At 45.7% G+C, this 25,976-nt stretch overlaps 1 protein-coding gene across 6 annotated transcripts in view; it reads right to left on the reverse strand.

The window, feature by feature from the left end:
• DAAM2 (dishevelled associated activator of morphogenesis 2) overlaps nucleotides 1–25,976 on the reverse strand; it is a 118,432-nt gene that overhangs the window by 23,388 nt on the left and 69,068 nt on the right. For all 6 annotated transcript variants that reach the window (XM_053222849.1, XM_027057818.2, XM_027057816.2 and 3 more), the window contains 13 exons: nucleotides 24,615–24,704; nucleotides 21,249–21,323; nucleotides 20,421–20,515; nucleotides 17,211–17,544; nucleotides 16,239–16,349; nucleotides 14,942–15,045; nucleotides 13,759–13,825; nucleotides 12,192–12,309; nucleotides 10,055–10,193; nucleotides 6,556–6,614; nucleotides 6,236–6,420; nucleotides 5,337–5,636; nucleotides 379–486 (listed from right to left, as the gene is read on the reverse strand). In XM_053222849.1, the coding sequence (XP_053078824.1) occupies nucleotides 379–486; nucleotides 5,337–5,636; nucleotides 6,236–6,420; nucleotides 6,556–6,614; nucleotides 10,055–10,193; nucleotides 12,192–12,309; nucleotides 13,759–13,825; nucleotides 14,942–15,045; nucleotides 16,239–16,349; nucleotides 17,211–17,544; nucleotides 20,421–20,515; nucleotides 21,249–21,323; nucleotides 24,615–24,704 (1,785 nt within the window). The remainder of the gene's footprint in view (nucleotides 1–378; nucleotides 487–5,336; nucleotides 5,637–6,235; nucleotides 6,421–6,555; nucleotides 6,615–10,054; nucleotides 10,194–12,191; nucleotides 12,310–13,758; nucleotides 13,826–14,941; nucleotides 15,046–16,238; nucleotides 16,350–17,210; nucleotides 17,545–20,420; nucleotides 20,516–21,248; nucleotides 21,324–24,614; nucleotides 24,705–25,976) is intronic.

The raw sequence follows: 25,976 nt of genomic DNA on the forward strand, positions 1-25,976 counted from the left end.
GTATAGTGTCTAGATCCTGGGGCCAAAGAAAGAACAGGGGTCAAAAGTGGTCAGGGCCTGTGACTCCATCTCCAGTGCTCCAAGATGAAAGAGAGAAACGGACAAAATACGATTCCAGCACTTGATGTGTAAATACACGCAACTGTGTGTCAGAACTGTAATACAATGGGATGCTTCTCCCTGCTGGACTTCACACCTCTAATTCGGATCCATGTCCCCCAGCAAAGAATGGTACCTAATCAGGAGTAAAATCATTCAGTATACATGAGAGGAAGGGAGGGAGAGAGGAGGGGTCGAGGGTTGGGTTCAAGAGGCATAGGTGAAGTCAAGACTGGAAGGTTAGACCCAAGCAGCTGAGGGGGCAGGGCAGGGTCTTACCTGGTGCCTCTGATAAGCTGAAAACATTTTTTCAAAGTCCTCTAGATCCAGAATCCGAAATACCCGCATGTCATCAACCTCATTCCATACGGTGCCAGGGACACGTTCCTAAGATTCAGCACAGGGAGAAGACCCAGTGGTTGACTCAACTCCTTCATTATGAAGAGGTCCAATGTCTCCCTAACCCTCCCTGTTCCCAGCTGCACAAAATACAATAGCCAGGCTTTCGGGCCTTCAGAAGGGGGTTGATTCATCTTCCCCCAAATCTTAAATACTCTGCTCCAAAGCAGAGGCCAGAGCCAACCCCCTCATCCTCCTTTTCTTGTGGGACCACATGTAAGTATGTTCCAGAAATCAAACGGAGTGGAGTGATGGGTGGGCAAATATGAAAGAGGGTATGAAACTCTTTCCAGAAAAACCAAACTAAACCCGTGTTCTCAGGACACACTCCCTAAAGGTCAGTGTCGGCTGGAGTCACTGGACGGAATAGTGCCCACACATATTTGAGATCCTCAAATCCTCAGTGCCCACTATATTTCTCGTAACTGAGATGGTCATTTTCTCTCCCAGGGGTCTTCTTCCCACTTTCCCAGATTCCCAGGAAGTGGACAAATGCCAAAGCCTGAGACATCCTGGCCCCTATAGCGACTGTTCAGGCCAGCAAGACTCTGCCACAACTTCCTGTTGGTCAGACCCAGGAAAGTGGTCTATCCCTCACAGTTGGAATGCATCCAAGGGTTTACATTCCAAGGTCTCTCCACCTAGGAAATGTCCCAATTCTGTGTAGAACCCTGGCATTGAATCCCTTCCCTGGGGGGAGGCCCCATCAGCCAAGATGAGAGGGCCCCAGTGGTCTCATAGCACCCTGACAATGGCTCAGAGGGCAGAGAGCACAGCCCCTCCCAGGGTGCTCTGACTCTGTCCTCCCAGGGATCTTCGCCTCATCCCGAGCTTTGCTGTCCTTTAAAATGGAATCTCCCACCTTCCTCTGCCTGGAAGGCAGCTGGGGAACCTTTCTAAGGCCACTGCTGCCTCCTCCCTCCATCTCCCCCTCAGCAAGGCTTAGAGAGAGAAACATACCTTTCACTCACTTTTATTTTCTTAAACTCTAGAAAGGGGAGGCTAGGCCAGAGCAGGGGGGTGGGGACATTCCTGTGGCCTTCCTAAGGCCAGGGACCCTCTTGTGGAATGCCGGGCTGGGAAGCTCGGAGCAGCAAGGGATACAGGCAACTGGCCAAACCCAACACAGACACATTCTTTTCATGGCAGAAACAACCACTGCGTGTGTGTGTGTGTGTGTGTGTGTGTGTGTGTGTACACGTGTGCGTGCACAGGAGCATGCGTGGGGTAAGGGAAGGGGACTGGGGAAAGGAGCCAGGCCCCCAGAATGGGGTAGATGGGAGGCAGAGAGAAGATGGGAGGGGAAATTGAACCAAGAAAGCAAGGAAGGGAAACCTCTAACTGGTTCCCCAGCTGAATCTAGGCCTGGTGTAGAGGTGGGTGGGCTCCATGGGAAAGCCCACACAGGTAAAACTTGCCATTGATCTTTATTCCTGGTGAGGCCATGGCAAGAAGAACCAGCTGGAATGAGAGAGCTGGATGGTCAACCCCGGAAAGAGCTTCCCCTAAGAGAACAGGCTAAGCACCCAGCTCTCCCACCTTTCTTGCCACATGCCATCCCATCTCCATATGCAGCTCATCATGGAGGGGTAGCTGAGCTCTGGAGCCAGACAGAGGTCCCTCAATTCCTAGTATTCTCTACATGCTGCATTTTACCAAGTCGCCCTGATGTGCCCACTGTGTAGAATAATGCCTGACTTTAATTTTTGCATCACTGTGGCCAAGACCTCATCATTTCCAGTCTAGGTTCCTGGGGCTTCTGCCCTTCTAGAGACATCCTTTATATGCCAGGGAAATCTTTCTCCAAAACACTTTCCAGGGTGTTTCTCTCACTGAGCATCTGGGGTCAGACAGACCAAGCCAGCTTGCACTCCCAGCCTCACCACTATGCAGGAGTGTTGGAAAGTAGAGGGGTACTATCCTCTTTTTATTTCACATAAAAGGAAGCACAGTCTCAATGATGCTTGCTGACTGAGTTGAAGTAAGGATTAAGTGAGATAACACACTTAAAGCATGCATGGTAGTGCCACTCATAACCTAAGATTATTTTTATTATTATGAATTTCTATGTGTCAGTCACTGTTCCAAGTACTTTATATATCAATTGATCCTCATAACAGTCCTTTGATATAAATGTCATAATTACTCCCATTTTACAGATTAGGAACCTGAAGCCAAAATGATGAAATAACTCCTGGTCACATGATTAAAAGCTTGGAACTGGGATAATAGGTTCACAGATACTGTTCAATGCCCCTCCAGTCACCCCTGCTGAGAAATGTTGACAACTCCTGCAAATCCTTTCTATTCCTTATTCCATCCGACTTGTACTTTCCAGTCTAGGAATAAAACTCTGGACTACTTGGGGCCCCTGAGGAATTTATATAGACTTTATTATTATTGGACCCCAGAGAAAATCCTAAGTGCAAAGCTCTACTTGATGAAAATGTTGCAAAAATATTAGTTGCCTTGTCTGTCTTCCTTAATGGCTGAGGTGCCTAATCAACTTTTCATTACCTTTTTAAACTCTTATAATTATCTTATTTATAAGATATTTATAATCTTATAAAATCTTATCTAAAATCTTAAAATTATACCAAAAGGGAACCTAAAGAATGGGAAAAGATAATTTGCAAATGATACATTCAATAAAGGGTTAATATCTAAACTATATAAAGAACCTATACAACTCAACACCAAAAAAAACTCCGCAAGTAATACAAATAAAAAATGGGCAGAGGACCTGAATGGACATTTTTCCAAAGAAGACCTGTAGATGGTCAACAGACACATGGAAAGATGCTCAAACCCACTGATCATCAGGGAAACACAAATCAAAACTACAATGAGATATCACCTCACACCTGCCAGAATGGTTAGAATCAGAAAGACAAGAAGAAGCAAGCGCTGGTGAGGATGCAGAGAAAAAGGAACCCTCTTGCACTGTTGGTGGGAATGCAAACTGGTACAGCCACTGTGGGAACCAGTACGGAGGTTCCTGAGAACATTGAAAATAGATATATCATACCATAGCATAATGGACAGAGTTGTCAAACCACTACATTGGACACCTGAAACTAATGTAATATTGTGTGTCAACTATACTTCAGTTAAAACATTTAAAAGGTTTTTTTTTTAAGGAAGCCAAAAAAAAAAAAAAAAAACCTTCAAATTATAATTCTAAGTACAGGAAACAACAAAAAAAAATATTTTTTTTACCCCCCAAAAAGTATATATATTATTTCTGTTCATGAACACTGAACATTTCCACACAACCTGTGTATGGCCTTTGGTTCTTCAGAGCTGTTTGTCTGCCTCATGACCATGGAGAAGTGCCCACAGGGCACAGCTGTGCGGTACAGTTGTCACAAACGTCAACCATGTGACTTCAAAACTCTAACAGGTGTCTCTAAAATTTTACCAGCTTAGACTGGAGATGTTATCAGAGGCCCAGGAGACTATGAATGGGCTATATTCATGCTTTGTCTTTCCACCTCCATTATAAAACCAGAGGTAAAAGGAATCCTAGAAATCTCACAGACAAGCAAAACTGAGGTACAAAGTGAGTGATTTACACCGGTCGCAGTTAGTTAGAGCCACACTTGGTTTAGAGGTTAGAACCTCCCCTTCAATCCCTCTCTGGGATCTCTAGGTGTTTCTTTAAACAAAATTCCTACTTTTCCAGGTCCAAAGCTCTTATAGGGCAGTGTTTTGTCTCACCTTTTATTATTATCCATCATAGCCCCCTGCAAAAAGCTTTACACAAAGCAGTCCTCAGACTGACTGGCTAGCTGGTCTACCGTTAGGAGAGTCAGCTAACAAATAGCTGGCCACCTACTTCACAATCTCACATCTCTTCCCACTTGAGTCTCCATCTGAGCTCATTTAAGCTTGCATAGGAAGGTACAGTTATGAATTCTCCAAGAGTTAGACCAAAAGGCTGAGACAACAAGGCTAGAGGGCATACACTTGTCCCAGCTCTAAAATGATGTCTGCATGGCTGCTGCCGAAGTATGCATATAAGTCAGGCTAACTGAGCCCAGTTACACCTCATGGACAAAGCCACAGGTCCTCTTAATAGCACTTAGTATAGAACCAGAGGCAGGGCTTGACCCAGGCTGGAACTGGCCTTAAATTACTAACTGTCTAATGCAACCAGGGCACCTCTCCTCCATGCTCATGTGAGTCCAACAGAGGAATCAACTCCCACACATGATCTGGGATTGGTGATTATTGGTGGATAATATTCATGAGGGTCTCTCACTACTTAGAAGTCTAGAAAAGTACTCAGTATGTTTACCTTCCCCCAGGAGGATGCCAAAATGGCTACATCTTGACATCAAACTGTTCATGGCAAGGGAGCTATCACTTCCCCTGCCATGGCCTCACAGTTTCAGTCCTTTGAACACACTGCCCTGATCTTTACCATCTCTAGACCTTCGCCCAAGATCTTTCCACCCTTTTCCTCAAATAGACCCTATCCTTAAAACTCTAGCCCAGCCATTGTGTTGTCTAGAAAGCGACCCTGGTTGGACCATGCTCTGGTATCTATATCACTCCATTAAGCCTCAGCACACACAAATTCCATCTGTAGATGGCTTTACCAACCTGAGCCTTAGCACATTCATGCCTCCTCATACCAGTGTAGATGTTCTTTCCAGTGGATGGTAAGCTGACTGCCATCAGCAATCCCATCTTCTGCATCCACTACCCCCTTATCCCCACCAAAAAAATGAACCCAGGACAGGGGATCTACAAACAACGGGAAGGCAATCCATGGGGCTGACTGGCATTGGCCATGGGAGAATGGGCCTACTGATCTCTTCTTTGTTGTTTACCTCATTAAGCTTGACCCAGTTGAAGGACTTCAGTGGATGAGAAGGTTGGGGGACACACTTCTTCCTGAGTGGGATATCACTGCTGGGGCAGGGGTCCGGAGGAAGAGGCAGGCCCATGCTGAAGCAAGGTGGGGCACCAGGGGGAGTGGGAGGCCCACCAGGTGGAAGAGGTGGTGGTGGCGGTGGGGGGCAGCAGGCAAAAGGTAGAGGGGGCGGGGGTGGAGGCAGGTCACTGGTTGTCATCGAGGAAGACAAGGTAAGTGGACCCCCAGGGGGTGGTGGGGAAGATACAGGTCCTGTCTGTGGGGAAACAGAAAAATAAAAAGGACAAATTCATCAGCAATGATGCCTTTCAGGTCACCGCCACACTATTCCTCTCCTTATTCTTCATCTATAGGAGACCCCAATCCTGCTCTCACCTCCCACACACATTTTGCCCTCCCCCATTTCCTCTCTGTGACCCAAACAGCCAACACACACATCACAAATACAGACACACACATAGGTAAAACACATATACATGACACTGGAAAAAGTCATAGTTATCACAATGCAACAGCAAGAATAATGCATACAGTTGTGTAGGCTATTGCCTGCACAGGGGCATCCAGCTGCACGGGTTGGGGGTGGGGGCAAAATAGTACCTGCACTATGCGTTCTACTTCCTGGGACAAGGAAAGGGGAAATGCTCTTTTCACCCAGGGGATAAAGCATTTTTTTTTCTAATTAACGCAAAAGTAGCCACCCTTATAGCCTCAGAGATCTACTCTGTCCTGACCCAGGGTCCTCCTCTCACTTCTTCATCATGGGATCCTTGGCCCTTCCTCACACCTGCTCTTCCCACAACATCCTAAAGGCCTCAGCTCAATATGTAAAAGGAGAGGAGAATGTCTACATACTGAGATTTCACTGAGTTGGGCCACCAGCTCTGCCACTTGTCCTCGAGCCTGGCGCAGCTCCTGGGACTCTCGGGCCAGTTTGTCCTTCATCTTGTTCAGTGTCCGCATCATCTCTTCCTTCTCCAACGTCTTTGTCTCACATTCTCGCTCCTTTCTCTCCAGCCTGCTCACCAGCTCCATGTGTTCTGGGATGGGGGTGGAACCAGAGAGGAAATGGAAGAGAGAATATGCATATGTGTGTGTCTGCCTCTAACAGCTCCTGGGCTGGTCAGGGAAGAGTTTCAGTGGAGCGTGCAGTGGCTTTAGGCAGAGCCCCTTACCTTTCCGGAACTTTTCTGCCTGATCTCGCCACTGTTTCACTTCATTCTCATTGATGAGCCTGGTGGGGAGTACAGGGAAGGGTCTATTGACTGTTGGCTCACAAGTTCCCAGAAGACATACCATCTTCCTATTCCCCACACTGGTTCCCTGATCTCCAGTCTGTCCAGCCACATCAAGGAAGCTAGGATTTTGAATCTCCAGATGTTTCTCCAGGTCCCCAGCTTTCCCAGTTCTCATGTGTCTCTCCATGGATTGTGAAAACTGAAAGGCCCCTTAGATAACTTATGATTCAACCACTTCATGATACAGTTGAAGCTCTTGAGACCAGATATGAAGACAATAGCTTGACTAATGGTAGAACTGGGACTAAATCTCAGGCTTCCTTTAGTTTTCTAATGACTTGTATCTCTTTGTAAAAATAATTTTTTTGCACTGAGATAGATAAAAATGTTAGCCTTACCATGCTCCAGACTTCCAAAGACCAATGTGTAAGAACAAGAGAAATTGCCCATCCCAGCAACACAGGATGTATATGCTGAGGGCGAAGAGGGATGTATCGAAATCACAGATGCTCCTCACTCATGTCAAATTCTTGTAACGGGGGTTAAAGCTATTACCTGGACACCAAAGTGTAGTAGAGGTGAAATCCCAAAGTGAGATACCAATAATCATTTTTTTTTGTAACTCTGAAAATATGAAAATCATGAATCTTGGCTTTCTTCACCAGATCAAGATCTAAGAGGGGGCAGAGTATGAAAAGGGACATAATTTGTGAAGAGATGTCTTTGGAGAAAGCCATTGCTGTCTTTCTTGGGGGTGCTACCTCCTTCACCACCATCCGGTGGCTTTTTTGGACCCACTCAGAGAGTTTGGGCTCACATTCCCTGACATTGGGAGGGAGGTATGGTAGACTTGGGTATGACTTGGTGCCAGGCAGGTCCAAAGAATGAGGAAACATTAACCAGGAGAGTGGTGCTGTGCTGGGACCAGCCAGCACTCCTAGAGTTTTTTGGTACAGAGATTGCATGAGGGTTCCTCAAGGACCAGATGTGAGCATCATGGGGAAACTGGGCTGATGTCATTTTAAGTCCTGTCCAAGATGTCCATATAGCAGAAAATTGGATACTTCAACACTGTGCCATTGTGCATTGGATTGCCAGTGAATCAGGAGGTGACTGAAGGGATGGTACCAACCAGCCCCAGGGGGCAAAAAGAAAGAAACAAAAAACCTTAAATGGCCAGTGACCAGGGTTTTATAGTGAGAGGCATGCAGCAAAGAAGTAGAAGATCCAGAAATAATTCATGTCTTTACCCATGTTCTAAGGCCAGAGAATAGAAAGCCTGTTCACTTAGTTACCTGATCAAGAAAGACCTTGTGCCTTTCTGCTTCCTGCCCCCACACTGCCTTATAGGGGTTAGAAACTAGTTAGCTAACAGAAAAGTGGTGTGTGGAAAGGGTTATTAGAAGAGAAACAGAGAAAGAAAGTCAATCATCACACATATCCTTTCCACTGCAGCTTCCAGCCCCAGCTGGAAGGAAGAGAGAGGAAGAGAGAGGTTTAAGGCTAAAGGCTAAATCAAATCTAGAATTCACATGGTTCTTCACATCTGGGACCAGTTCTTCTAGGTGCAGATTGGAGACTATATTGGTGGCTTAAAATGATCTTAGGACTTCTACTGCCCAAGAAGAAGCAAAAACTTTGTTGGAGCTGAGGCATTTTCATCCTCTGGCAGAGGAAAAGCTTCCCCCACTAAATAGTGTAAAGAATTAATAGAAAACAAAAACAAAAATAAGAATAAAGCTACATTTTGATTACTTTGCTAGTTGCATTTGTCCAGCATACCAGGTAGGATTAACCACATCAATATCCAACTACTTGTACAAAAGAAAACAGTAGCACGAATAGTTCAAAAATCATTTTCCACCTGGCCTTGGAATGTGATATAATGAATCCTTGAGAGCCGGTTTATCTCTTTAAAGGGCAACTGGCTCAGACTTTCATTTACAGCAGCATTATCTACAGTAGCCAAGATATAGAAGCAGCCCAGGTCCATCGATTGATGAACGGATAAAGATGTGAGATATATACGTATATGTATGCACACACATATTCCATTGTACAACTTAGCCATAAAATGAATGAAATCTTCCCATTTGCAATGACATGGATGGAGGTAGACAGTATCATGCTAAGGAAATAAGTCAGAGAAAGACAAATACCAGATGATTTCACTCATATATGAAATTTAAAAAACAAAGCAAATGAGCAAAAGGTAAAACAGAGAGTTAAGAGAGACTCTTAACTATAGAGTACAAACTGATGGTTACCAGAGGGGAGATGGGTGGGCGAATGTGTGAAACAGGTGATGGGGATTAAGGAGTGCACCTGTCACTCCTCACCTGTCTCACCTGTCATGAGAAGCACCAGGTGATGTATGGAAGTGTTGAATCACTACATTGCACACCTGAAACGAATATTACACTGCAGGTTAACTGGAAATTAAAATAAACACTTGAAAAAAGAAAGTAAAAGTTTAAAATTAAAAAACTGTGTTAACGTCACATCTGTTATTAATTGATGTGACTTTAAACTTGGTTCTCTGTGTTTATCTATACACAGCGCCAAAGATAAGCCAGATGACCTTAGGCTCTGACATTCTTGTCCAATAGCCTTAGTTAAATTGCCATGCTCTTAGTGGTCAGCAAACTTTCTCTAAAGGATCAGAATAAATATTTTAGGTTTTGTATACCAGGTACAGTCTCTGTCACATATTCTTGTTTGTTTTTAAAAACTCTTTTAAAATGTAAAAACCATTCTTAGCTCATGGGTCATACTGAAGGAAGCAGGAGGATTGGAGTTAGCCCATAGACCATAGTTAATATGGTTGTTTATTAAACATTTTTAATGTTTATTAATTTTTGAAAGACAGAGACAGACACAGAGTACAAGTGGGGGATGGGCAAGCAGAGAAGAAGACACAGAATCTGAGGCAGGCTTCAAGCTCCACGCTGTCAGCGCAGAGCCCAACGTGGGATTCAAACCCACAAGCCATGAGATCATGACCTGAGCCGAAGCTGGACGCTTAACTGACTGAGCCACCCAGGCGCCCCATAGTTGATATGTTTAAATTCTTCCTCTATCCACTCCATGCAATGGATCATTAAAAGTCGAGCACACCCCTTATAAATCTGTGCTATTCAATGTGATAGTCTAACCATGTCATATGGCTATCTGAATTTAATTAAAGTGAAATAAAAATTTTAATTCAGTTCCTCAGCCACACTATCCACATGGCAAGTGCTCAGTGGCCATGTTTGGACAGTGCAGATATAGAACATTTCCATTATCTCAGAGAGTTCTGTTGGACAATGCTGCTTAAGGAGCATTTGGAGGTATGTGGTTTGAGAGAGGGAGTAGAGGTTTCACTGGTGAGACTCCAAGCAGGAAAGAGATGGGGAAGGAGGAGGAAGACAGGTAGGAGCTGGTCACTGCTCACATGTTGACGATGTTCTTGACGTTGAAGTTCTCCAAGGGAGCCAGGTCAGGGTCCACACCCCTCTCATCCTGGAGTACAATCTGCTGAAGGATGCGGTCCAGGAGCTGCCACTGCTGGAAGTAGCCACCATTCCGCTTGTCTGAGGAACAATAGGCGTCATATCTTTACTGAGCCTGGGAGCTCCCCTGAGGCCAGGCCCCAGAGTCACTGCCTGGGCCCGGGCTGGTGAGGCATGCCCTCTCCCTCCCTTGGCAAGCTCCCAGTCTGATGGGGGAGGCACTGATGCTGCTGATGCTGATGATGGAGACTCACAAATCTGGTCGTTTCTTGATGATCTGCAACTGACTATAAAAGTGTCAATGCTCTAGACATATTTTTCTACTCCCTGAAGTGCTACCTGGCTGCCTTCCTTCCCTGTAGGTACCCTGAGTAGCCTATGCCTTGGGAATGCAAATTGCCTTTTACATTATCTAAAAAAAGCACCTTTCAGAAAGTAAATCTGCTCCAAAATATTACCTGCTAAATAATGAAGTCTCCAGGGAAATTTAAAAAAAGAAAAGGTTTTAGGATTATCTGTGCTGTTGTTCTACAGTGAAAGATGAATGGAAACTAATTACAGGCATGCACTGAGAGACAGAGTGGGTTGGAACAGTGCTAATGGAATCCAGGCAGATTTCTTGGTGAAGGTGACCCGGAACTATGAAGGCAAAGGCTTGCACGTGGTGCCTGATCTCACAGGGCCCCACTCCCATCCCCTGTCGTCATGATCTGGTGGGACATGGCCTTTCTTTTCATGCGCTAGCCACAAGCCTCTCTTCCTCAGTTCTTGAGCCCAAGTACTTTGTCTCAACTGACCACCAAGGGAGATCAACCAGCATGATCCTGACCTCAAAGTCAAACCACAAGCTTACGAGTTAGAAGGTCATGTCTGCAAAGCCCCATTTGGAGGCAAAAGAGACCCCCTGCATTGCCCATGGAACACCACACACAAAAACTCGTGAGAAGTTGGGTTTCTCAGGGACTTCCTATGTCTTCCACAAAGATCTCTCGACTGAGCTTTGGACAATGGATAGCTCCCTGGTCTAGGCCACTGTGGCCATTTTCCTTTCCATCACTTCACTGCCACAGGAATTGCAAAGTGGTATAGTTTTATATTGGTCTTTCACCCAGGAAAGCAGGGTAAAGCCAGGTCACTGGCTCAGAGAAGTAGAACATGTTTCATCTAAAGCCATGACCCCAAAGAAACAAAAATTCTGTCATATGTACAGACTCACCCAGCCTCAAGTTCATACACCGTGGATCGGATATAATAATGTACACTCCTTAAATCATTTTGAGGCTTAGAGACACTGTGCCAGAGAACCTCGCATCACACATGGCCCAGAGGTAGCACATAGTAAGCTGTAGTTATTGCCACCATCACCATGAATACCAATGCCAGCATCATCAGCACTGGAGAGTCAGCCTAGATCATGAAGTTTGGCCATGCTAGCCTTCCAAATATTCAATTTTGTGAAGAGCTTAAATACCAAATGGTACAGTTATAGCTCATTTCAAATTTCATGCTGGGGTGGCTATTAGTGATTGTGTGTGATTTATTAAGTCACTGTGCACCCCTGGATCTTAAGAGCTTAGCATCTGCTAAGCTTAGATGCTGACATTTGATATTTGTAAAGAGAAGCAGGGACAAGTGTGATAAAGTGGAGCTCACAATGCCTAGATGGAGGAGCTGATAAAACCCTGAAAACAGGCATGCTCAGTGTACATCTGTGTTACTCCCCCAACCACAAAACTTCTTTTTTGGAGCTCCCCAAAAGGACTGACCGCTCACCTGCCATTAGCTAACAGCCAGAGCTATTTGATTTTGCAACGATCAAGCTACTGCTTGCTAGACCAGGACGTTAGCATTGCTCAGGGCCAAGACCCCAGCATCTCCCCTGGGTGACAGAGGATGTCCTGACCTCAAAGAGGGAGGCAAGAGAAAGGGCCTGAGTCCTGTGGCCAAGCCTCCCAGGGGCATGTGCGGAGGGAGACCCAGGCAGACTCACCAAGCCAAGGAGGTCCTGACACCCTGTCTCAACCTATCTCCGGCCAAGGCTCAGGCCGGCTGAGGAAGTGGCAAGTGTGGGCTACTCACAGGGCATCTGCAGGCAGTGGTGCAGGACAGACAGCAAGCAGGGATAGGCCTCCGTGTGCTTTAGCTTCTTGTGGATCAGCTCGAACATTTGAGAAGCACTCTTGGTGTCGATGTGGACCTGAGGGAGTGGAGGGAACAGTGAATGGGGAGGGGGCAAGCAGCAGAAGAGGGGAGAAAACCCTGCTTCTATCCACTGCACCCCATTCCCCAGGACAATGCTCCTTCTCCTGCTTCTGGCCTAGGCTTAAAAAGAGACGCATAGAGAGGTGCCTGGGTGGCTCAGGTGTCCAACTCTTGATTTTGGCTCAAGTCATGATCTCACGGTTCATGGGTTCAAGCCCCCTGTCAGACTCTGTGCTGGTAGCATGGAGCCTACTTGGGATTGTCCCCCCACCCCGCTCCCCTCTCTCAAAAATAAATAAACTTAAAAAAAATCGAGGGACTGGGGTACCTGGGTGTCTCAGTTGGTTAAGTGTCCCACTTTGGCTCAGGTCACGATCTCATGGTTTGTGAGTTCGAGCCCTGTGTCAGACTCTGTGCTGACAGCTCAGAGCCTGGAGCCTGCTTCAGATTCTGTGTCTCCCTCTCTCTCTGCTCACTCCTGCTCTCTCTCTCTCTCTCTTTCTCAAAAATAAATAAATATTAAAGAGAGAGAGAGAGAGATTCAGAGAAAAGGAGGAAGATGTCCTAATTATATGAAGCAGGATTTCTCAACGTCAGCACTATTGGCATCTTGAACTGGATCATTCTTTGTTGTAGGGAGCTGTCCTGTTCCCTGTAGGCTGTTCTGCAACATTCTTGGCCAAAACCTATCAAATGCCAGTGGCATCCACCTCACACCAGTCGCGATAACGAAAAATGTCTCCAGACGTTGCCAATGTCCACAGGGGGAGGAGGGAGCAAAGTCACTCCTGGCTGAGAACTATTAGTTAAACTAAGAGAAATGGGCATACACAACTCAAGAACCATGTAGAATAGCTGCATACAACTGGGGTTCAGATCCAAGATCTACTCTCTCACTGTGTGGCAGCAGGCAAGCTAATCTCAGTCTGCTTATCTGTGAATCAGGGCTTTTGTGACAATATAACGGGATGGGGCCTGGTGACTGCAGCACCACCAGAAGTAGGTTTCTATTTGGGGAGAGCTTTTCTAATACATTATTTAAGCAGCCAAACTGTGTATTTTCAGGATTACTGAGGCCTAAATAAAAAGTCAGTTTGGTTGGTGAAGCATGATCTGGTTAGTGATGGGGAAAGGTGACTCAGGGAAGTTGCTGGAAGGCAGGGAGAAAAGCCCAGGAGAGGCATTTGAGACTAATCATGCGTAGGAACTGGCTCTCTTTCCTTTGGGGATTGCGATCTCCCAGCAGGGGAGATGCCCTACCAGGTGAGGCCCCACAGAGCCAACACACTGCTGGGCTCCAGAAGTAGGACTTAGCCATGGGGGCCACTCACCAGGGAAGCCAGCCAACACTGGACCTATCACAGCACAGGATCCAGAGAAGATGCTTGTGGGGTCATCTGGGACCCCCCACCCTGCAGTCACCCCATCCCTTCAGGCTCCTCACCATGTCAAACCTCCTGGCTAGTTCCAAGTCATCCTCATTCCGGACCATCTCGAAGAAGTCTAAATGCCTAGATAGGATGGGGGGATAGAGAGACTAGATATTACCTCCATGACATTCGTGGTTGAGGGTTAAGTCCCATTGAGCCCCCAACCAAGTAAATCTGAAAGCTTCATTCAGTGAGGACAAGGAAAAACCAGACAGAAGCCACCTTTCTGTAGGCCAACACTCTCCTCTTTAATAGAATCCCATGTCCCTTCCTCAGGGAGGCCAGCCCAGGGTCCCATTACCCTAGGATCAATCTTGCTCAGTTTGGACACTATTGACATCTGTGGCTAGATTACCCTTGGTTGTGGGAAGCTTATTTGTGAGATGTAGAAGGTTCAACAGCATTTCTGATCTCTACCCCCTAGACGCCAGTAGCAGCCCTCACCTTCAAAAATGTCTCCAGGCATAGCCAAATGTCCTCTGGGAGTAAAATTGCCCCTAGTCAAGGACCACTGCCCTGCCATCACCAGTGTTCTCATACTGTCCCCATGAGCTCTCAAAGCCAAACTCTCTCATTTTCTACCTCAACCACTCCCTAACTCCAATTCAAAAGGATCTATCCTGTTTCCCTTAAGACCCAGGACAACAAAATAGTCTATATCAATGGGACAGAACCAGAGGGGACAGAGTTCACTGGGAACATACAGGAATTTAATTGCACCCTTTCATCAACAAGGACCTTTATCTGGACTTTTATTTGGGCTGGGGCATTTCCTTGCTAAGCAGGAGTGCTCTACAGGATGTTTAGCACTCCTGGTTTCCAACAGCCAATACCAGTTAGCATCTCCCAACCAGCCAGTCTTAAAACCAAAGAACACCCCCACGTTTCCAAATGCCCCCTGGGAGGGAGGTACTGCCATGGTTGAGGACTACTGGGTTCACCTGCCTATAACATCAGAGCTGAGGAAGAGGGTCAGCAAAGAGAGGAGGCAGGGACACAGGTAGGATCTGGGACAAGGAGGTGGGATTGCTGTCCACCTCCTCCCCCCGCCCCCCACCACAGAGCTGATTCTGCATTGATACTGGGTATGGCAGGTGGTCTCCAGTGGGAAGGTCAGCCTCCTTGAAAGTCCTGATCATCCCCAACTGAGGTACTGTTCCCATACATCTGCAGTGGGGACAGGTGGCTGAGCCTTACTTGTCCAGGATGGCATTCTCGTGCTGCCGGAGTTTGTCAATCACAGGCTGGATTCCCAGCATCAGGAACTCGTACCGTAGATGTAGGCGGAACTCCAGATTATCCTGGGGGTCCCCAAGGGAGGAACAGACTCATCAGCTTGTGTCTCTTCCACAAAAGTCCCCAGTGGCCCCCTCATCACTACTCCAGTCATCATTCCACACCACCTGCAACAACCCATCTGGAACTACTTCTAGTCCCAGAGTTTCAAGAAAGGGCGGGAGGAGACACCTTTGACCTTGTTATTTACTCCCATTAGCTTTCCTGCTTCACTTCTGTAAGTCTCTTACCAACTTTCTCAGCCTTTGGCATCAAAGAGCATCACTGTACAGTGATGTAGAATATAAACTTTGACATCAGATAAATCTTGGTTTAAATCCCTGCTCTGACACTCACTAGTTTTGTCACTTTGGGAGAGCCTTAGTTTCCTCATCTTTAAAATGGGAATGATACTACTTACCTACAGGGGTGATATTCATTAAAAATTACCTAACGAAGTATGGTCACCAACTAATCAGAACAAATGTTAGTCATAATAGCTAGTATTGACCAAGGTGATATCAGCATCTTAGGGACAGATTATTCCCCCAACCCACCTCACCTAACTCAGCTCATCAGGACTGGATGCAAGAAAAGCATGCTAGCAAAAAAGAGGGAAAAGTAGAGATCATTAAATTGCCCCTTTTTGTCCTTCAACAAACTGACTTTGATCGGTGTATCTGATCCCCTTAGCATTTGGGGAGTTCACCTGCTTTTCAAGGTCTTCTTCAACTATTGCTGTTTTTATGGCCTGAGAATCCCATTCTGACCCCAAAGGAAGGAAAATCAGGAGCCATACCCCCTAAAAGAAGGTGCCAGAGGGCATGACAAGCCAACTCGGAAATGAGTCCAGAAGTAGGTCTTTAGAAAGCTCTAGAAAGAAGAGCCAACACTTGCCCTCCTTCCATAAATGAGAAGCCAGCATCAGCCAGCCAAGCTTGAGGTTTGTCCAGACTACACGTAATGCATGATGTTACCCATGTAAGAATCTCCCCAAGAACCCCTCATGACAGTAAGGTGCATGACAAGCTATTCTTTCTCAGCTCCAAGTGAAGGAGGCAAGAGTTGATAAAGATAATCTGAAGACAATGCTGATAGTAGAAACCACACCAACCAGCGGTCTTGGCCCCTTTTCTCTGCCACTTCTCCAGGAGGCACTTGCACATACTACCCCGGGATCCAGAAAGTCCACAAACAGTAAGGGCAAGAGATGCCTCACCTCTCCAGCTCCAGCATTGAGGACAGCGTTGATGAAGGACATGATGGCTGTTTTCAGATTCACTTCATCCCGGTACCGGCCCAAACTTCGGTCTAGCTCATTCAGCAGTGTCTGGATGGAAAGGCAGAACCGAAGAGGAAAGGCAGGCTCAGGATCTTACAAGTCCTGCCTCTGCATGTGCGCCCCCGCCATTCTAGCTGCCTAGCATATCCCCTACACTCTCTCTACCCCATCTATCCAGCTTACCTCGGACTTTCCCAAAAGCTCAGCTTTTCCAAGAACCATCCTTTGCCTCTCCATACCTCTGTCTCAGTTCTGCCTTGCCTCCTCTCTACTCACCTCCGTGGCTTAGTTTATATTGTGGGGGCAGTGCCGAAGTGCTGCCTTGGCACTTTACAGCTGTTTACAGCTCTAGCTGTTTATGGTTCATAAATCTTCCTTCCCAGCTTCGTGACAGCACGGACACTGCCTTTTACATCTTCGGCATCTTCTGCAAAAGGTCAGGGCCCAATTTCTGCACAAAGTAGGTGCTTAAAAATGTTTGATGACAGAATAAACAAATAGCCTATACTGGTAGATAAACCATGGAGTTTGTACTACAGTGACATTTCAGATCTGTTGATACTTAGTCTACATAAGACACTTTATACTTACTATCTCATTAGTTTTCTGGGGCAGGCCAGGGAGAAGAAAAAAGCATGGCATGAGCTTCTAGCACTCTTCCTGGGGTGCCCACAGTAAGCACTGGCCCAGGCAGAGGACCTAAAATCTTAGCCCCTGCAACTGCATTCGGTTCAACTTTGATGAGCCCTTATGATTAGCCAGGCACGGGGCTCAGAGATGTAGAGCCACAGACCAATAGTCCAGCCTCAAAGAACCCACAGTCCAGTGAGGAGTCCATTTTCTCAGCCAAACCTGTATCTACTAAGGGCCCTTAAGTCTTTCTAAGGAAGCCCCCACTAGGGCCCTCACCTGAAAGCGTGTCCGCTCAGCTGCATACACCTGGTAGTGTAGCATGGCCTGAAGCACCTTCTTGTGGCCTCCGGGCACCAAGCACACAGCACCCAGGATCTCCAGCACAGCCACCTTGGTCTTGCTGTTCTCTGTGCGCAGGCTCTGTGCAATGGTGCTGATGGCCTCCGGCTGCGCCAGCACATGTGCCCTCCCCTGGGAGTTGTTCATCAGAGCCTTGATGCAACCGATGAGGGAGGTGTGGATGCGACTTTCACAAGTAGCGTGATCCATGCTCCGGAGGAAATTCAGCAGACAAGTCAAACCCTCCAGTTCAATGAAGCGTGTCACAAACCTGTCCAGGCCAGAGCCATCAGCACAACCGATATCCTGAATTTGCATATTATTCTGTAACATTTGCCAGTAGTTACCCTGTTACCTGCAACCACAGTGTCCTACCTACAGTAGCCACTTGGTTCATTTATAGAGTTTTCCTAAAGCACTGAAATCCTATCACCCTCACAGCAGACTCATGCCTTATTTGCACCTTAAATACCATGAATTTGCAGGTCATTAACTGACAGTTGCATAGCTACGATGGGGTATACGGGAAGGGAATGACCGTAGTAATTATCACTGTAATTATCATGGCTGTTAAACCTGAAAATTCATCTCCAGTGAGGATGGGAATTAACACAAATACAGTCAGAAGACAAAGAGGACTTCCAGATGGGGGCAGGTGGGGGATGCATCAGAGTCACTGAGTCACAGGACCGAGGCTAAGAAAGGTGCTCTTCAAGAGATCCTTAAGAAAATAGCTAAGTTATCTTGAACCGTAACAGAAAGCATTAAAAACCATTTAGTTCAGGGGTTCTTAACCTGGAGTCTGTGTCCTCCTAAGGGGTCTATGGCTAACATGCAGGGGTCTATAAACTTGGATGGAGAAAAAAAAAAAGTTAGACTTTTATTTTTGGTAACCTCTACCTGAAAGGTACCATTTCCTTTGCTGATGAATGTAGGCAATACACTGTGGTATTATCAGAATCTGTGACTTTGTCACTCAAAGAAATCGGCTATTTTCATATCAAATTATAATTGTTATAAGTATCAGCACTTCGAAATTATGGTAGCTGCTAGTTCTTGCTCTTGAAGGCATAAAGCAGCACATATATTGCTACCTCACAAATGTTTAATATTTGGTTAACTGTGTTTCCATTTAATAGGTTTATTTTTAATCTTATCTATTTTTATCTACTTTATTATTTAAAAACATCATTCTGATAAGCAGTCATTAGGTTTCATCCAGTGCCAGAGCCATTCATGGCACACGTGTGCACACGCACACATACACAAGAGGCTTTGAACACTTGATTTAGTGGAAGAATAATGATCTAAGGAAAGGTCATAAATGGAACTGAGGGAGACGTTTTATCTAATTAATATGTTTGATCCCAAGTGTATTTGTTGTACTTCCATATTATTATATAGATATGCCTACAAAATAGAATATACTCTCAAAATAAGTTGTTAAAATGGGTATATTTGTTTCTATTATATGTTTTCTGTATACCACGGAATTTCCACCATGACTGTGTGTAACTTAATCAGAATTTTATTAAAGGAAAGAAAAATAAATTGAAGTGGAAGACAAACCTGGAAGCCTTCTCTCAACCCCTCTCCTTCCCCATGTCCTCATCCTTCCTGCGTCCCCTTCCCATACCAGCCTCCCACCCACACCTGAGCAGCCAGAAAGATTAAGGCATTCCCATTCTCCTGAGGCTTTAGTTTCAGGCTCCGGAAGTAGGAAGCTCAGCCCAGACCACTCACTCATTCACTCACTCACTCACTCACTCACTCACTCACTCAGGCAGACCCACTGGTAAACATTTAACACCTGGCTCTCTGAAGAAAGGAAGAAAGGCCCGATTGTAGTGTTTTCCAATTTCCATGGTATAAATACTGCTAACATAGCTGATTTCAAAGATATCTATGTGACATCTTTGAATGTGGAGTTGGGAAGTTGGAAAGAGATGCCTGCCTTCCAAGAGATGTTTATTGTACTGTTGGCCCTTGAATAACACGGGTTTGAACAGTATAGGTCCACTTCTATGGGAATTTTTTTCAACAAACACAGTACAATACTATAAATGTATTTTCCTTAAGATTTTCTTAATATTTTCTTCTCTCTAGCTTACCTTATTATAAGAATACTGTATATAATACATATAACTTATAAATATGTGTTGATCAACTGTTTATGTTATTGGTAAGGCTGCTGGTCAATGGTAGACTGTTAGTAGTTGAGTTTGGTGAGAGTCAAAAGTTATATGTGGATTTTTGACTGTGTGGGAGTCAGCGCCCCTAATACCTGCCTTGTTCAGGGTCAACAGTATTTCCAGAACCATGCTTATACAATGGGTATAAACTCAAGAGTATATACAAGAGTAAAGAGCATACATAAAACTAAACTGTAGTAAGATCTCTGGGTAATTACAGAGTAATAAGTTTCAAGTACTTAATTACTTTTGTTTTTGACATTATTTATTTAGTTGTAAGTTTATATGTTATATTCTAACTATAGTTACGTTTAACAAACAGCTTGCAAAACTGCTGAAAATTTAACAGTCAGCTCCCACAAGCAGGTGCAAGCCAGCTCCCAGGCACAAAGAGAATCTATGGCTCTTTGCCCACTTTGGACCTTTACACAGTGTGGTCCTGGAAAGGGAAAGGGTCCTTCTTCTTAGCATTTGAGAAATCATTCCCTTTTCCTGGGCTGTATCACACCTCCTCTACATGGCGGATTCTTGTCCACAGACACCGCATCTCCCCCTAGGTTGGGGCACTCATGCGCAGAGCTCTTTCTTCTACACCTTGTCCATAAGGCCACCACCCTATGTCCCATTCTGTTTTTCCAAGACAAAAAAGCACCTGCCCTAAGTTTCTGCTCAGATAGCTCTTCAGGACCTAAGGTTTATGCCACATTCACATGCTCTTTGCCCTGGCTCCCCACATGCCCATCCTCTGGCAGCTTCCCAGCTCCTCAGAGGGAGGAAGAGTGGGAGGTTGCAAGTACAGCTGAGTGGGAGGAACTCTAGGCGATGCCCAGGGGTGGAGCCTGTAAGGGGACTGAGTTGGGAGCAGAGCATTGGATGAAGCTTCAGGAAATTGAGGGGAACCACCAAGGGAAGGGAACCACCAAAGGAAGTAGGAAGAGGAAACACAATGGGTCACCTCATGGGCTGTGTCCGGAGAGCCGTCTTCAGGTCTTCCACAACTTGGTTCCTCATCTCTGTCTCCTCCTCATCAAAAGCGTACAGACTCTGCATCTGAGGCAGGTGGAAGGGGGCAGAGGTCCTGCTGGGCTGCCTGAGCCCCAGCTCCCTGAACCACCCCACTCCCCCACACCCAGGTGTGACACAGGAGCCACCCTCGCCTCAGGAAGGGCAGGGCCTCCAGGAATGGTTCGTTCACTAAGAACACCAGACTCTGAGAAGAGCCAAGCTACAGTCCTAGACTTCACTTTCCTCATCTGTGAGATAAGGAGAATTATTGGCTCAGCTTGTTTCCCAAGACTGTGTGAAATACAAATGGTTAATAGATGTTTTTGTTTAATGTTTTTTTTTGAGAGAAGAGAGAGAGAGTGAGAGGGGGAGAGTGTGTATTGTGTGTTGTGAGAGAGAGAGAGAGAGAGAGAGAGAGAGAGAGCGAGCAGGGAGGGGGAGAGAGAGAGAATCCCAAGCAGGCTCTGTGCTCTCAGCACAGAGCCTGATGTGGGGCTCGATCTCACAAACCATGAGATCATGACCTGAGCTGAAACCAAGAGTCATACACTTAACCGACTGAGCCATCCTGGCACCCTGGTTAATGGGTGTTTAAATGGTTGGGGGACTCTAGAGTCACACAAGAGAGGGAGGGATTATGATAAAATCTCAGGAATAACTGGAAAGCTGCTGATCCTCAGTGAGTGGGGTGTGAAGTGCAGGGAGAAAACTGGGAAGATCACTCTCCGCCATAGCTTTTCCAGGAGGAGTCCAGGGCAAGGGAGGAGCCATTACTCACCGCAGCCATGGAGTTGATGCGGTCGATGTAATAGTCAGGCCAGCTGGTCGCCAGCTTGTTGGGGTCCTCCTGTTCCTGGAACAAGAAGAAAGACTGTCTGACCAACTGGCAAGACAGGCCCATGGCCTGAGTTCCTGAGTTTCATTCCCTGTCAGCAGATTCATTTTTCAGTGCCACCTAGATGCAGAGAAGTTTGAGGAAGTTACAAAATCTCTCCAGGCTTCCATTTCTTCCTTGGTAGAGTGCAGATAATGAACACTGAATGGAGTGACCAGCCAAAGACATGGGCATAAACCACACAGGTGTATATACTTTCAATGAACACTATGTGTGTGTGTGTGTGTGTGTGTGTGTATGTGTATTACATACATATATTACATATGTATTACATATGTATTATATACATATACATAATTAAAAATACATTCTTTTTTTCTTATATTGGTTCTCTTTTTAAATTTGATCTTTTTATTTTTTTAACATTTATTTATTTTTGAGAGACAGAGCATGAGCAGGGGAGGGGCAGAGAAAGAGGGAGACACAGAATCCAAAGCAGGCTCCAGGTTCTGAGCTGTCAGCACAGAGCCCAACGTGAGGCTCAAACTCATAAACCATGAGATCATGACCTGAGCTGAAGTCGGACGCTTAACCAACTGAGCCACCCATGTGCCCCTATCTCTTTTTAATAAAATACAATTTTATGTCTGTTGAACCGAAGAAAAATCTGTGCTTATAGCTTGTACATCTGGGTTTTCAAATTTTACTGTTCTAATAAGATCATTCTTACTGTATTTTACAAAAGTATTGGTTTGTGACAGTTTGGAAATTTAAAAACTTGGTCTTTCTCTGAGATCATTGGAGAAGCACAGATACAAAGCATTTGGTGCAGTGCCTGGCACATGGTAGGTGCTAAGTAAATAGCAAGTTTAGGAAAAGAAGGAAAGAGGTTTCCAAGGCCCTGGATTTGGGAGAGACTCAGGAAGGGTCAGTGTAGCTGTGAGGCAGAACCCAGGGCAGAGGCCTTTGGCCCAGCCCTCAGGTTCCAAGGGAAAGCCTCAACTTCTCCCCAAGGATGGGCAAGAACAATGAAAGCTAAATAAATATTAATGCTCATTGAAAATCTAGCCCTCTCCTCTATCCAAAGAATCTGCTTCTGGGCATTACACACACCCTGCTCCTTCCTATCCCCATCCCATTTGGACGTTCCCCCTCACCTGCCTTCTGCTAATTTCCTGCTTTCAAATCTGCACCAAAACTTACCTCCTCCTCCAAAACCTCTCTGATATACCACCTGTCTGCCAGCTGACCTGGACTATACCCTGCATCCTCAGCTACATCTACTCAGGCTTTACAATTTTCTCTCATAAAATCCAAGTTACAGACCAGTGAGAAAGCTGCCTTGATTTGGTCTTTGTGACTTCACATGGCTATGTGTTAACTCTTCATGCCTGAAGCCCCCAAATTCCATCTTCTGACCTTGGGGAGGGGATCACAGAAACAAAAACAAATGTACCATAAAAACATACTTTCTTGCTTTTGCCAGCTCATCATGTAACCCTTCCATATGCATTAAATGAACACCTACTACATGCCAATCACTGTACTGAGCCCTTAAAGTGCTGAGCAAATGTCAGTCCCTGCCCTCCATTCGTCAGTCTAGTGCCAGAGGCAGAGTGATAAATGCTCTATGGTAGAACTGTCTATAGTGGGTCGTGGAAACCCAGGTTGGGGACATCTAACACAGAAGGCTCATGAAGGGGACTCTAAAAGGACAGAGTTATTAAAGATTACTAAACCTAGGGCAGGTGGGGAGGGTATTACAGACAGAGGAAGTGTCACTTCAGGGGCGTGTGAAAGTGTGGGGGAAGATTACTTGTAATTTGGTTTGGAAGGTAGAACAAGAGGTCCTTACATTTCGGTATTTTTTTTTTTTATTCTAGTTGTGTAAGAGATCAACTGACAGGAACTTCATGGTAAATCAATTTGGAGAGTGGAGAAGCACCAGACATGATTAGCTACTCCTGAAGTTAATTTTCTCCTCCATCCCTCCTTCCCTCCCATGACTTGAGTTTTAAGACCTTCTTTCTCACAATGAGATTCCTGGACACAGCATATGGTATTATCCAGGTGCCTAATAAATGTGCATCAAGTATACTAGACTGCTGTGTGCACAGCCTCTACATCTTGCCACAGGCTCTTGGACTCTAGCCAGTCTGGATTTTAGCAATGGTGCAACCACTGGCCATAACTGGCTGGGACCTTTGGGCAAGTCCACTGCCTCCCTAGGCTGTCCCTTCTTCATACGCAGCCTCCCTAGGCTGTCCTTTCTTCATATGCAGAAGAAAGGACTAGACTGAATTGTTTCTGACCTCCTTTCAATTCCAGGATGGTGTAGCATTCTAATTCCTCCAATTTTATAAGGTCATGGAGCCTCAGATGGGACAAATATCGTGGGCAAGAGGATAAGAGCCATGAACAAATGGGCTCAGGGAACACGAAGGGGCAATAGCTCAGAACTGCCCTAGACCTGCCTGTTTTCTCCCAGGAGGGAGCAGGTCTGTGCTTCAGGCACAGGAATAACTGGGTCCTAACTCCCAAATTCCTATACTCTGACATCAAAGGAACAACTGCAAGTCTGAAAAATGGGAGGGTGGAGGGGAGATGAAGAAGATGGGCCAAGAAAAACAGAATGAAAGAAAAAGACTAAAATAGAAAGGGGGCAAGAGGGATAGAGAAAGAAAGAGATGAGCAAGAGAGAGAAATGGAGGAAGACCAAGAGAGAAAAAAGCACCACTGCTGGGAAGCAGAGGGGAGGAGATAAGAGCTAAAGAAGCCAGACTGGAGCCTGGCACTCCTTACTCAGGAGACCAATGGCATCTTTTAGTGAAGGAGAAGAGAGCAAGGAGAGGGTAGGGGAGAATGGGGACTGATGTGTGACCCTGTGAGGCTGAGCCTGGGACAGGGTGGGGGGGGCAAAGATCCAGAAGAGGCCACCCTCACCTCCAACTCAGTCCTTACAACAAAGTGTCCCTCGGGTATGTCACAAGGCAGCACGCCCTCCAAGCGGGCATGGGAAGGGAGTGATACTGTCATCTCTGAGACTGTCATCTCCTTGACCCAGCCCCACTCCTGGAACCCAGTAGACACCTGCATCAAGGGTTTTTGAAAAACAGAATCCCATTTCCCGGAGTGTAAGCTCCATGAGAGCAGGGAATTTTTCATCCTGATTTATTCATGGTTGTTCCTCCAACACCTAGAATGGTGCCAGGGTATAATATCTGTTGAATGAGCGAGCAAAGCATGGGGGCAAGAGCTGCCCCGTGCTGGGGACCCTGAGGTGGCAGCGGAAGGGGTCAGCCATGGCACCTTCTTCTTGCTGCAGTAGATCTGCCATTTCTTCTCCGGAGGCAGTGCGAACACAGCCTCCCGGTTTTTGTCTGTGAGATCCAATTCATCCTGAAAAGACAAGAGAGAGGTCTGAGATGGCTGACATTAGAATATTCAGTGCTACAGGAAATCACAATTCCCCCCAAACCTATCCCTCAGCCTACTACCTTCCTCCAGAGAACAGCAAAAGTATGATAGGGCAATTCTTCTGCTAGAATTATAGCCCTACCCCATTCCCATTCCCTTGCACCCAACCAAGGCTGGGCTGCTTCTATCCATGCTTCCCTTACTTCCTGTCCACTCCCACTTGTCTCTACAAATATGTCCTCCTCCTCCAGGCCCCCTGCTCCCTGCCATCTCCTTTCTGCATTGCTCTGCTTGCTCCTAACCCTCTTGCCCCAGGTCTCTGGTCTTCCTTCTCTTGTCCTTCTTAAACTTGTCAACATCATAAGTCAAAGCCTGACAAAGAAAGCAGTCAGTCTACATGTCTGGGTTTTGCCCCCATCCTGCAAGTCTCTCAGGCCTTTGAGTTTCTCCCCCAGAAATTCTCTGGCTCTCCAAACTTCAGCATGGTCCCAGCACAGGCTGAGGAGAGCTGGTGACGACAAGAAGCTGACCAATTCTCCTGGCAGTAAGACTTTGCCATGGCCAGGGAGGCACTGATCTGCTTCCTGTGGTCATGTGCCTATCGGAGGCAGCCCGTCCACCCACATAAGGCTGGGAGCTCTGCCAGGCTAGCCCACACTTTTTGAGAAGTAGAATTGGGTAGTTTCTGATGTCATCAAATTTGGGTGATGCCATCCAATTCTATAGGTACTTCAGAAGGACACCATAGATTTGGTTGTGCTAGAGGGCCTCTAAAAAGCTCTCTTATTGAAGATTTTTCTCCTGTGATTCATGAGCTATGCCAAAGCTCATCAAAGAAACAGTTAATGGTCCATGGGGAACATAGTGTGCTTTTCAACTCAATTATTGTGAGGTTTTTTTTTTTAATCAAAAGCAATTCTTGCATTAAGACAATAAAGCACACTATTAATAATCTTTATACTTTCAAAAATGATAAATAGTGAAAGTAATATCTAAGAAGGTATGAGAGTCTAAAATATCAAAAATCTCTTTTCCCTATACTTTTATTCAAGGGAGACAATTGAAGACTTTCCTTTCTATAGATCAGAACTGTGCAATAGAATTATAATGTGAGCCACATGTATTTTTTAAATTTTCTAGTCACAGTAAAGATAAAGAAATAAAAGGTGAAGTTAAATTTTAATTATAATTCATTTAATCCAAAATATCTAAAATATAATCATTTCAACATGTAATTAATAGAAAATGATCAGT

The sequence above is a fragment of the Acinonyx jubatus genome, chromosome B2 (assembly GCF_027475565.1).
Source record: "Acinonyx jubatus isolate Ajub_Pintada_27869175 chromosome B2, VMU_Ajub_asm_v1.0, whole genome shotgun sequence".
In the NCBI taxonomy this organism is placed as follows: Eukaryota; Metazoa; Chordata; class Mammalia; order Carnivora; family Felidae; genus Acinonyx; species Acinonyx jubatus.